The sequence below is a fragment of the Drosophila rhopaloa genome, unplaced genomic scaffold, assembly GCF_018152115.1.
Source record: "Drosophila rhopaloa isolate 14029-0021.01 unplaced genomic scaffold, ASM1815211v1 contig_150, whole genome shotgun sequence".
NCBI lineage: Eukaryota > Metazoa > Arthropoda > Insecta > Diptera > Drosophilidae > Drosophila > Drosophila rhopaloa.
This window is the reverse complement of record NW_025335029.1, coordinates 522,948-536,209: the sequence shown is the minus strand read 5'-3', so window position 1 is coordinate 536,209 and position 13,262 is coordinate 522,948. Positions and strand designations below refer to the sequence as shown.

The following is a 13,262-nucleotide window of genomic DNA, read 5'->3' as shown; positions in this document are numbered from 1 at the left end:
GTGTTCCTGCGATGGCCGTGCTGCGTTTGCTTGCCTGCAGCATTCCGAAAACCACGGCGCTGAAGGATCCATGATGGGAGGTCTGTCGCTGGAGGTTCGGAGTTTGGGCCAGTGGAATCCCAGCTGGCATGCGAACGGGCGAGATCAGCTGGCTCTCCGTAATGCCCTTGGGATGTACATAAAAGGTGGTCATCATGCCCTTGCCCTTCACAGCGATTTCACCACGTTTCTGGGGGTTCAAACACATTAAACCAATTATATAGATGGGTAATCATTGACAGCTTACCACACAAGTGTATCCCCGTGAACAGAGCAACTCCGCCGTATTCTCCGGTACCTGGACGCGCCAGTTCTCGCCCGTGGAATCCATTCTCGAGGCCACATTCACCGTGTTGCCCCAGATATCGTAGACGGGCTTCCTCGCTCCAATCACTCCACTGACCAACGGACCACTGCAGATGCCCACGCGCAGCTGGAAGTTATTGAAGGCATCCCCATTGATCTCCTCCAGCTTCTGCTTCATGGCAAAGGCGAACTCCACCAGGTCACACACGCTGTCCTCGGATGTTTCGCCGCGAAGTCGCAGATGCTCGTGATTCAATCCCGCCGCTGCCATATAGGTGGCACCCACGGTTTTGATTTTCTCCACCGATGCGAAACGCGGCTCCTCCAGCAATTCATCAAAGTCACCTGGTTTGATTTGTGTATTTGGGGCATCATTAGACAGCCGGAATCGCAGAATAGGGCTTAATCAATCAACTTACAGATAATCTCGTTCAGGATGCGAATGCAGGCCTTGCCATTGTCGATGTCCTCGGAGTAGAAGTCCTGGAAATTCGGAATGGAGGCGAACATCACGCCGCACAGGTTGTGCATCTTGGAGTAGAGCTCGTCCGTGTGCTCGTCGGAAAGGTAGTAGGTTGCCACGTGGTCCGGCAGGATGTTCTGCAATACAACAGATTAATTAATGACAAATGGGGAAAACGAAAAAAGAACAGGTACACTAAGAAAAACTGTCAATTTAAGATATACAAATGTAATAAGTTTTTAATTGTTTTTTAGTGTATCTTAAACGTTTAAAACCAATGAATCAATTCCAATAATTGAAGTTCTATTTTTCGCAGCATGCATTTAAACACCTATGAAAGGTCTTTTTAATACGTAATGGTTTTGTAAGGCACTTTCCTATAATCTATTTCCACTTTATTTATTTTTAATTGTATTAAAAACATTTTTCACAGTGTGCCAGGCCGAATCTCTTACCTTAATTAATGTGTCATTAAGCGCTCGATTGGATTTCATGTTGGTCAATTCACGCTCGGCTTGTTCCTTCCATATGAAGTCCAAACGGGAGGTTACCTGGGGGAATCGGGATGAGTAATGAGCCCAGAGGTCGAATTGGCAGCACTTCTCCCATATTTCTCTTACCTCCACCAGCCGTGCATGATAGCAGACCATCACGAGGAACGAGATTAGCAGTATCAGCATCTGGACTCCAAGGGGCATTCCCAGTCGAGAGAGGTCACCCAAACTGAAGCTGTCGCCCGAGCTGAACTTGAACATGATCAGCGTGGTGTAGAAGGCCACCATGCCCAGGGCCATTAGGGCCTTGACCAGATAATACAGCTTTAGAGCAGTGGCCAAGGAGACGAGGCAGAGCACCCAGGTGAACACCAGGTACTCCGGATGGGCGCACTCCCCCTCCAGATCCACTGTACTTCGCACTCCCGAGGGATCGACATAGCTTAAGTTGCCCAAGGACACACTGTGGCCACTTGTGGTAAGTGTGTACGGTCGATGGGATTGCTCAAAGTGGTCCAGTGGCGGCGTCAAATTCAAACTGAGCGCATTGACCAGAGTGCTCCGGACCAACTCATCGGAGGGCCCACTTGTAATGTCCACCAGGGAGGCAGCTGCCCCACTCGTCGGTGTGCTAATTGTGATATTATGATGGATGGTGGCCGACAGATACACGTTCAGCTTGTACTCCTTCTCCTTCTCCAACGAGGTGTTGCTATACAGAGAAGTCATCCGCAGGAAACGGGTGTGCTCGTCAACGGTGCCAATGTACGTGGATGAGGGGCACAGGACCAGTCCGATGGCACTCAGCATGCACATGGACACGATGACACCGCAGATGAACAGAGTGCGACGCTGCCGTTGATGCACCAATTTGGCCGAGTTCGTCTTCAGGAAGCGCGGCAGACCTGAAGGATAATGACATAGGGTTTAGGTTTAAGATTATCCATATTTGGTTTGGGATAAGCCTTCAGGAGTTAGGATATTTGGCGTTATTTCTACCAATTTCAAGCCATTGGTTCCCTAGTAGTATCCTACAAAGTCTATCTTCTTGATGTTTTCCAGTATCATTTTGTACCACATATGTACAATTGATAAGAATAAAATATGGATATCAAAACATATCAGATTAAACATACAAATTAATTTGATGTATATTTTGTATCTTATTCACGTATTTAGTCGTTATATTAATACATATTAGTAGACAAAATCGAACAATTATTTTAAAAGTTATTAAGAAATTAAGTTTAACAATGGTAAAGGACGTCAGTGTTAGCAAATAAATATATCTCACTACCAGATGGCGCCTCATCTTATTTGTTAAAATTTAATGTGGGGCCATCTGTTGGGGGCATATTTGACTATACCGATTTGTTCTCAAATTAAGCAACGTTTTGAAATATCTTTCCAATTACCCTATAAGCCATGATCTCACCTGGGAACTCCTCGGCCATAACCAAAACGCAGCAGAAGGTAAGGACAATGGTGCCGACCGAGAGGCAAATAATGAGACGCGTGCATCGCGGAATGATGATGACCTGGCACAGCACCATAAATAACCAGATGACAAACACACACAGCATATTGGATCTGAATGGAAAAGGGAAGGGGAGCGGAGTAATGGCAGGAAACAGAAATCAATTAGCAACAGTTCATTAATTAAGAGAGTCCTGCCCTTTGTTTGCTTTCCATTAGCCGGCTGGCATACGCACCGGAACATATCCTCTCGCAATTGGCAGAACTTTTGCTCCTGACTCTTGTCTTTGAACTTCAGGGTCCAGGGATTTAGGTACTCGCGTCGGATTTCCTTATTCGAATTGATTTGGATATTCTGCTCGATGAATTCGTCGATCTGTGAATATTTGGTGATTATTGCAAAGGAGCTATTAGGATATTTTGGTAAGTACTACCTCCTCATCCAGAACTGCCACCGACACTCTGTGATCTTCTTTGGTATCTACGAGTATGGAATCCGCACGATTGAGTCCTTCTTCAGGGCTGTTAAGCTGTAATTATAAAGTAGGGGGTTGTAAAGATACGTATAAATAATATAGTCTGAGCACAACTACATTTCTTGGTAATAAAAGACTTATATAAAATCAAATGCGGGTTTCCATAACAAATAAATAATATAGACAAGTAAATATAGATGCTGAAAATTATTAAATTTAATTTGAATGTTGTTTTCTTTGAAATTAAAAAAATGTGTATAGCTTTTTTGTTATTTTGATTCAAAAGTGCTTTAATCCAATAAAACATTACATTTTAAATAAGTTTTAGGATATATATATTAAAAAGGTAAATGCCCTTACGTTCTTGAATGGAATTTCTGGTATCCAGTCGGTGGTTGACTCATCCTCTATAATCAAGCCCTTGCCGTCGATGGCCTCCGCCAGATTTTGGATGCTGGTGGCTCCGTTCCTGGGGCGCAGTTGCACCTCCAGCGGTGCAGACATCATGGCCGTGGGCGAGGACACGGTGGACATTCCAGAGGGGCCTGTTCCGGCTCCACAGGCACCACCTGCACCACCCATTCCGCCGCAGCCATTCCTCATCCTGCGACTGTCCATGGCCACGCCCTCGACGACATTGGGGAGGGAGTTCAAGGATATATTCTTCTTCTGCTGCTGCTGAAGAAGTTGCGCTGGTTGCTGGGCGGGCACGGCGATGGTGGCCGCGTACTCCAGACTCCGTCCATCGATACTAGCTCCATCTCCGCCCGTGGTGGTCACCCCACCAATGCTTCCGCTGCCGCTGGCCGAGATTGATTTGGGCAGAGCGGTGGGTGTGGCCGAGGGGGCGGTGGCCACACTTCCCGCCAAATGGGCGCTGCTGCGCGTGCCAAACCGACGTTTGGGTCTGGGGGCGTGGCAAAACAAGTGACGGGTTAGCAATGGTCGGTTTCATATATGAATACAGTTAGAGAACATTTTTATATTTTCAATTTAGAGCCAACAGAAAGGCCAAACTTACAATTTAGTTCAAAATTATATATGTATAAGCAATATTTTTTAGTGATAAAATTATTTTTGAACTAAATAATAAACCAACTTGTGTAAAAAGTATCAAAATATATTTTGAAAACATTTTTTAATTCTTTATGTTTATTTATATTTTTGTCTTCTACGAGTGTATTATTATTATCTGGTTAGCCAGTAATTTTAAAAAAGTTGCTTTTACTATCAATAATTGAAAAAAACCTTTATGTAATGCTTTAAAAACAAAAGGCTTCACACTTTAAATAATAATAAAATAAACAAATTAAATGCTTTAAAACATAAGCAAATTCATTTCTTTATCAATGTCCTTTGATTTTTTTTTAAGAAAGCTTGTTTAAAAAGATATTTTAAAACATAGAAAACATTTTTTTTCCAAGTGTACTTTTCACTTACCTCAATGGCTCGGTGCGCTTGATGAGGAAGGTCTTAACGTTCAGCATTTTGAGGTGATTGTCCCGACTGCCGCCATTTCCCGGTTCCACCTCGTAGGCATCGTTCAGGCACTTTAGCGTCGCCTCCGAAATGTGGACTCTTCTGCGGGGGGGGGGGAGGGTGGAAGCACAGATTCCGAGGTAAGAGTATTAGCAATAGGCCAGACTTGAGTTGCAAGTTCGGAAATGTAGTTGCCGAAAATTAAATTCAAATATTTGCATACGTTTTCTATGATTGTGCGTGGTGATTCGCCCAAGACCACCGACCATTTTATTTCCCATTTTTCCCGCCCATCTCTTTGTGTTTTCGTGTGGGTGGTGGGCCTTTCATAATTGGGTCTCCACTGGGTTCCTTGGAGCTCTATAATGTTGCTACTCCTGCTCCACTGGTTGCTGGTTTCTGGTTGCCGTCCAGGCCACCATTACATCAAAGCATTTTGCATTAAATTGAGCTTTTCATTTCTGGGGCTTTTCATTTTGTTTCGGGTTCTGCGGTCGCTCGGATTTTCTCCATTTCCCACTGCTGCTCTGCTGTTTCTTTCTATTATTTGGTTTCTTGTGTCTAAACACGCCAAGCTTGCAAAATTACCGAGCAATTGTTGTGAGCTGCACAGGAGCATGAGCAAAATAAAGGGCAGAGTCTGAGCCACAGGATCCGCAAATTGGCCAATTAAAACTGTGGCCAGCCTGAGACTTACCACTGAAGTCAAAGTTATTCGTCTTACGGATAGTTTTACATTTTAATTTAAGGCCAAGAAGGTATGCTACACTTGAAAAACAACAAGCCATCAGACCCGTTACAGAAATATGTGTCTTAAATTTGTATCTTGAAAAAAATAAGTCATAAAACAAGTTTTCACACTACCCAATATGAGAAAGACAAACGAAATTATTTGAAATAACCTTAGATTTTATTCCCACTGAGTTAAAAAAGTTTATTTATATATTTTTGTGGGACAAATAATTTAAAAAATATATATATGCTTTATTTATTTCTAGACTCCTAATTCTATTTTGAAAAAAAGTATGTTCTATTTTTCACAGCTTACTTTTGGACACCTTTTCAATTAATTTCAACTCCCAAGTTATTTCTGTGACGCTTTCAAATATTTTTAAGTGTATATGGCACACTTTGTGTTACACAGAATTAATAAGTAGAAGCTGTGGCTGCTAACTTTGCTCCTCAATTAAGATACCTTAAATCACAGTCATGGTTATAAACAGAATCATTTATTTATGCAATTCCGTTTCTAATGAGTAATGCACCGCTTTATTAAGGAAGTAATCCTGTTAGAATTTCAGGATCATCCCCTGCCTGTGCGTATTTAATATTGTCATTTCATTGCTATTGCACCCACACGCAGCTGTGTAGTTGGCTTTTTCGAGCAAGTTCTACGTGACTGGCTTACTTACCCGGGAATGCCGCCGGATTCCATGTGATTTGCAATGATAACATCATTAGACCAAACGTCGAAATGCCATTTCTTGTTGCCCAGAACGCCGCACATCACCGAACCGCTGTGGATGCCGATGCGCATATTGAGGTCCACCTGCAATTTGCAAAGCGCAGTTCTTAAAATATGCAGAGCACAGCGGGATTTTCCAACCAGCGATGGGGAGTGTCCACCTCATACTAACTACACCAAGGGAAAAGATTGGTTTAATGTAAAAAACGCCTTAATTACTCGATTGCCTGTAATAGTTATTTTACCCAATTACTACAAATTCTTTTATTATTCTCCTTATTAATTAGTAATAACCATACAAATAATTTGCCAAAGAATGAAGCACCCTCTAGTCGCTTTTTTGGGATATATACACATACACAAAAATTTAATGGGTATATTCGATATTATTTGTGTTTAGGATGTGATTTATCTTGATTATTTTTGAAGAGTTATATTTGTTATATTTTCTTAAAGAATTTTGTTTTTCCAAATCTAGACTCTCTCTTTTTACATAATCATATTATTAACTATTAAATTGTATTGCATGTGATATAAAATTGCTAAGGCCAAAGACTCCCATTTAATCTTAAAAATATTTGATAACTTTTTATAGTCTGTATTTTGCTTTGTCAAAAAATATTGTTTGAATTTCACCCTACCTTAATTAAATAAAGAACCTTTTCCATTCATGATCTGCCACCTCTTCCACAAAATTCTCTTGAGCTGTCAGTCAGTTCGCAGAGTGAGTTGGCCAGTCAATCGTCAAACTGCCGCAGCAATTAAGTCGGCGGCCCAATTATGCGACTGCAGGCGGCATAAATCCCCGTAAACGAATATGGGATTCCCCCGGTTTTCTGCGGCATGCCCCAAGCTCTCCCCGCACAAAAAAAAATCAATTAAACTCCAGTGGCACTTTGTCGTATGAAAATTTAAGGCTCGCTGCTGCTTTTCGGCCGACCGTTGTCGTTGCCTTTTGCTCTGTTGAGATTTGCATACAAATGAATTGTCAACACGTCCACTGCCTCTACTCCTATAAAATATATATACTAGTGCCACTGCCCAGGGTCAAAAGCGGGGCACTGGATTGTGCACTAAAAAAATACGAAAACCTCCTCACAAATAAAAGAATGCCAAACAGATGGAAACTGAAAAATGGGTATTAAATATTTCAAATGTCCAGCACTAACAGAAAAAAGGACAAACAACCTCAACAGATGTCAGTCTGGCTTTATTTAAGTGGAGCTCATTGAGCCTCGCTATTTGACCAGCTTTCTATTTGGATTTTTATTTTTACATAAACACGAGTTGCAATATAAAATTGTAAAAAGCAATTGACTGGTAAGGATTTAAATTAACGTTGCATTTTTTTATAATATAAATCCCTTATAATTTCTGCCAGCTTATTTGATCCAAATATTTGCAATACTAAATAAATAAACTGTTCTTTTTAGTTTTTATAAATTGATATTAATATTAATATTTAAAAGTTCCCTCTTTTGTGACTTATAGCATTTTGATTCAGTTCTTTAATTGGTTTATGACTTGTAAGCTTATTTATGAGTTTAGTTGAACCATGTATTTAAGTGAACTTTCAGCCCCTGCCCTGAAATGTATGCTAGTTTTAAATGCCAGTTCCAATTTTCGCTGGGACAGGTTGCATTTAATAAAATTTAAATAAATGTTCAAGTGTCACATTCCATCGTGTCCACCTCGTTTCAATTCGATTCGATTCCACTTACGTGCGTGTGCAGGCGCACATCCTTAATGGCCTTTATCATGTGCAGGCCAGTTTCCACGCTGCACACCGCGTGATCCGGTCGCGTCTTCCAGTTGTCGCTCTCGAACTGCGACACACAGTAGTAACAATCGCCCAGCAGTTTCACGCGCAGACAGTGGTTGTCCTTAGAGGGCGGAAAAGCGAGAGGGTTGGTTGAAATCGGGGGGAAAATCACTCAAAAAAACATTCACCCAATGTAGGACACCACACAGAAAACTATTCGTTCGGAGAAATTTTAAATTGTACTTTTATAAGACATGTAATAAATCAAAGAAAACCGATTCAACAACTCCAAATTATTTAAGATGACCAAAAATACATAACAATTTTCCTATTTAAATAAGACATTTTATGGTAAAAAATCAGAAATTTTCATTAAAAATATGTTTCGGCAGTTCCAATATGTTGGTAGCATTACAATGCAAAACATTCCATTAATTTTCTAAAACGCAAACAAATCTTGGAGTAATTACTATTAAATTTTTACAATTTGCTGGAAATTTCAAAAATGTATAATTATTTATTTGGTCTACTTCAACGTTTTATTTAATCTAGTGATAACAACAAGTTGACCTTAATAAACAAGATACAGGATTTTAATTGTTGTTAAATAAAATATAATCCCTTTATATAAATTAAATAAATGAATAGCCAGTAGATTTTTTCCCAGCGGATATCAAGTATAAATCTATTGTTGTTTTGCGACTTACCTCTGCAATGCGATCGAATCGAGCGAACAGGTCGTTTAAGATTTTCACCAGCTGCTGGGCCGAAGTTTTGCTGGCCAATTCGGTGAATCCCTGAGGGCAAAAGAGAAAAAGAAAAGGTGTCCAAATTCACACTATAAACCGCTCAGGCTTCCTTGTACACCTACCTTAATGTCGGCGAACAAAATGCTCACATTGTCCATGGGATAAACGTACAATTTGTTGAACTGCGTCTCCACCGTGGGATCCGTGCCCTTGTACATTTCGCTGCGAATTTGATTGTTCACGATGTTGGGCAGAACTGCGAAGAAGAAGCGGAATTTCGCGGAGTGGGGTTAGCAACAACTTGAACACGAACCGAAGGCAATATATATTCACTCGAGGACCGGTAAACTGGAGGCAAACGGAACCTCCGTCGGCCTGCAGTTGTCAGGCAACGCGAAATTACCAGGAAGGGCGGAGGTTTATTCTACCTGCTCTTTACGGGGAAAATGCCACTTAGAAGTCCCTCAACACAGCTAACAACTTATTACAAGGGGAATTTGCGCATTTGTAGTTTCTACTTAAGCAAACAGCAATAAAGCCTTGAAAGGAATTTCGCTAATATCAGGCAGTATGGTTTTTCCAGAGAAATAAATAATCGTATGCAACAGGTCTTAGTATCACAAGAAAATTGCTTAATACAAAACGAGTTAAATATAATGTTTTCTGTAAGAAATTAAAATGAGTTTACTTTATTTTTGTTTATTTTTATAATGGTGACAATCGAAACTATAAATTCTTAAACTATTTTTATCTCAAACCCTTGTATTTACTGTTGGAATATAAAACAATAAATTCAAGTAAGGTTGACTTTAATAATTTATAAAAATTCAATTTTGGAGATTGACATAGATAAAATAAATTTTAAATTGAACAAACACTTAGCACCGTTTTTTAAGTAAGCCAATGAATTTATCCTTATCTTCAAGTTAATATAAAAACTAACAAATGGGGGAGTGAAATAAGTCAAATCATGTATAAAGTATTTTTAAATTGAACACCATTATCTGGTAAAACAAGTTATAATTTTACATTATTAAAAAAAAATTTTTTTGTAATAAATTAAAAACATTTAAGGAAAATTTTCCAATTTTCACTTACTTGAATCCAAAAGCTTTTGGGTGCGTTGCAGCTCCTTCTCCGACTCCTTCTTGTGCTCCATGGCCTTGTGGGTTTCGATGAATGCTAGCCGTTGACCACGATCCGTGAGATACTTTGTGTACATACCAGCCACGTTGATGGCCGTGTACAGAATGAAGCTGGCAAAGATCTGGAACAGAACGCACTCGGCATTGATGGTGGCCTGCGAATAGACATAAATCCCGGGATTTAGGCAAAAGTCACAAAACGATTTGGCTCGCAGGCCAATTACCTCGCCGTGCTGCAGTTTGATGATGGTAATCACGGCCAGGTGACAGCTGGCCGTAATGGTTCCGCCCACAACGCACCATTTGAGGGGCAGGGGCAGCATCGCATACGGCACAAAGATGACGAACAGGATGTACCACACCAGGTACTCGCGATCGGCGAATCCCACGCCCTGGCCAACGAATCCTGTGCCGGCAGAGAGAAAATCATGGCTAGAGTTACAACATTTACGACTCATCCCGCAGGGGAATCATTCCGAAAAACGGATTTGCCATTTTGACGGTCCATGCAGGTGACGCATGATTTACGACCCACTCACCCTGGATGTTGAAGAGCACCCATGTGCAGACCGCGGCCCAGTGCAAATAGTTGTTGGCAAAACACCGCCAGTAGCCCAAAAAGCAGATGGCCATGTTCGCAATCCCACAGCAAACAGACCAAGTGATGGCAGTCGCCATGTTCTGCAAGGATATCGAGAAAATTAGGAGAGGAGACCTTTAATTTCTTAGATTTAATTAAGTCTAAATAAAGAATTACATTGAATAATAACACTTTTAATTAGATCATTTCTGAATTCCTTTTTAAAAGGGGGAAATAAATACACGATAAAAAACTTTTAATACTTTTGCATGATTATAGGCCAAGACTTTTCTAAGACCTTATTAAGGCTCACTAAAGATGTATTCAAATAATAAAGCTACAATTCTATCAGAGAATATCTAATCTCTCATAATTATATTAAACATTTTAAGTATTTCTCTCTACAATTTCTGATTTCAATTTTACAAAAAGTTTTAAGAAACACACAGATCAGAAACTTCTTTTAGCAATACTTATGCGTGATTAAAGGAATTTATTTAAATATTATTTATTTATTTATGTTTATCAAAAATAGTTTAATCTGTTATACAAAGATAAAGTAAAAATGTTAGCTCAGTGAAATTTAAATCTTATCAAATTTCTTTTATAATTTGAAAAATATCAATTCATTTAAAAAGAGTTTAATAAGATCCGTTAGTCGATATAATAAGAGTTTACAAAGCTAAGGTTTAAAAAGTTAAATAAATTAATAAGAAAATAGTTAAGCTCACCGTTCCGTCTTCGGTATCAAGAGGACCCTGTTCGCTCCTTCGCATTATCCAGACGAAAGCTAAGACAACTTTCAGCACGAGATCTACCACGTTCACAATGATAAGCGATTTCTGACGCTGGCGATGGGTGTAGGTCAGGTAGGATCGCTCCAGGGAACTCTGTTTGAAGGAGTTGGTCAACGAGGGACACAGGATTCCTTTGACCACGTTGCCACTTTTGAAGGCGGAATACATCTCGTTGTTTAACGGTCGCTGAGGCTGACCAGCGATGCTGGCTAGGGAGTTTCCCGATTCCAGATCATGTTCTTTAATATATATTGAAGAATATATAGTAAGATGCATTAGTCAATAATACATAAATGAAATCTGCTTTGAATATCTATAAACCAATAAAAAAACCACTACGCAAAATCTGAATTTCAAGGAATTTAAATTTAGTTTTGTATTTTAATAAATTAATTCTGATCTATTAAAATGAGCCCAAATGAACTTGTAGATATAAAATGACTTTAAAGTACCATTTAAATATAAATAAATAGGAAGGTATGCAAATGCTTTTTAGATGTTAGAAAATTGTATTTTTTGTAGTTCCTCTTATGATGTTCAATGCAGAATCAATTTTTTCTTCAATATTTATTTGCACTCAGTTGTAAATTTGTTTGGAATTTTTGTACCCTTGCAGAGGGTATTATAATTTCAGTCAAAAGTTTGCAACGCAGTGAAGGAGACATTTCCGACCCTATAAAGTATATATATTCTTGATCAGCATCACCAGGAGAGTCGATCTAGCCATGTCCGTCTGTCCGTCTGTCCGTCCGTCCGTTTCTACGCAAACTAGTCCCTCAGTTTTAAAGCTTTCTGCTTGAAACTTTCCCAAAAGTTGTCTTTCTATTGCAGGTAGTATATAAGTCGGAACGAGCCGGATCGGGCCACTATATCATATAGCTGTCATATAACTGAACGATCGGAAATGCCATAACCTTGGTGTTTTTAAAGTTAGGAAGTTGTGATTTTCTATGGGTTTTATTTTTGGCCAATCAGTCTGACCTACCAAATTTCATAAGGATCGGGCGACTATATCCTATAGCAGCCATATAACTGATTGATCGGAAATGCCATAACTTTGGTGTTTGTAAAGTTAGAAAGTTGGGATTATCTATGGGTTTAATCTTTCGCCAATTAATCCGACCTACCAAATTTCATAAGGATCGGCCGACTATATCTTATAGCTGCCATATAACTGAACGATTGGAAATGCCATAACTTTGGTGTTTTTAAATTTGGGAAGTTCGAATTTTTTATGAGTATTAAGAATGCATCATATAAATAATTTTGGGGAATATAATTTACAGAATATTCTGCAAGGGTATATCAATTTCGGCTCCGCCCGAAGTTTGCTCTCCTTTCTTGTTTATTTTAAATTATTATTTAATTGTATTATAAAAATTCTAAAATATTTTGAAAATAATTGTAGTGTTATTGAATTACTCGATTTGAAAATATAAATCTCGTTCTGACCGTTAAACATTTTAGTCAGACTTATATTTTTAGTGTTGATGCTTGTTAAATGTGCTTGAATCAATACAACTGGTTCTGTTTAAACTGAGACTGCCGGAATTGCCGTAAGGAGTAACCAAAGTCAATAGGCTGATTGTCTTAAAGCAGGCTTAGCTCCATAAAAAACGCCAATAACAATTCCGGTTTAGAACTTAAGAGCCCCCATTGCCCAACTCCATTTCCGGGATTCGAAGTCCCCGCTTACCGAAATTGCTGTTCCCAAAGATGCTGCAGCTCTCCGTGCGGCGCTTGGGTCCGTAGGCCCGCTTGGCCTCCACAATCCGGACGGACTGCACCCGCAGGGGCGTCTGCTTGGCCACGCCCCCGCGCAGAGGGCCGCCCTGCTGTTTCTTGCGCAAATTGGACAAAATTGATGTGGTGGAGGCACGCAGCGATGGCGGCAGGTCGCCAGTGTCCTCCATTTGGGCGCCGTCGCCGGGAAGTCGGGGTATTTTCGACATGTCCGGAGTGGCTATCGTTGTGGCTTTGGTGGTGGCTGCATCCTGCTGTTTTTGGTTTTAGCTTGGCTTTAATTAGTCC

The 13,262-nt window shown here is 40.0% G+C and overlaps 1 protein-coding gene across 2 annotated transcripts in view; it reads right to left on the bottom strand.

Moving 5' to 3' along the window:
* Positions 1 to 13,262, bottom strand: part of LOC108048251 (adenylyl cyclase 78C) — a 37,082-nt gene that overhangs the window by 1,424 nt on the left and 22,396 nt on the right. For both annotated transcript variants that reach the window (XM_044456725.1, XM_044456724.1), the window contains 19 exons: positions 12,928 to 13,228; positions 11,166 to 11,470; positions 10,394 to 10,535; positions 10,079 to 10,260; positions 9,808 to 10,009; positions 8,832 to 8,965; positions 8,668 to 8,757; positions 7,920 to 8,081; positions 6,146 to 6,282; positions 4,695 to 4,835; positions 3,615 to 4,161; positions 3,213 to 3,308; positions 3,015 to 3,154; positions 2,738 to 2,892; positions 1,429 to 2,207; positions 1,264 to 1,359; positions 765 to 945; positions 287 to 690; positions 1 to 229 (listed from right to left, as the gene is read on the bottom strand). In XM_044456725.1, the coding sequence (XP_044312660.1) occupies positions 1 to 229; positions 287 to 690; positions 765 to 945; positions 1,264 to 1,359; positions 1,429 to 2,207; positions 2,738 to 2,892; positions 3,015 to 3,154; positions 3,213 to 3,308; positions 3,615 to 4,161; positions 4,695 to 4,835; positions 6,146 to 6,282; positions 7,920 to 8,081; positions 8,668 to 8,757; positions 8,832 to 8,965; positions 9,808 to 10,009; positions 10,079 to 10,260; positions 10,394 to 10,535; positions 11,166 to 11,470; positions 12,928 to 13,228 (4,423 nt within the window). The remainder of the gene's footprint in view (positions 230 to 286; positions 691 to 764; positions 946 to 1,263; positions 1,360 to 1,428; positions 2,208 to 2,737; positions 2,893 to 3,014; positions 3,155 to 3,212; positions 3,309 to 3,614; positions 4,162 to 4,694; positions 4,836 to 6,145; positions 6,283 to 7,919; positions 8,082 to 8,667; positions 8,758 to 8,831; positions 8,966 to 9,807; positions 10,010 to 10,078; positions 10,261 to 10,393; positions 10,536 to 11,165; positions 11,471 to 12,927; positions 13,229 to 13,262) is intronic.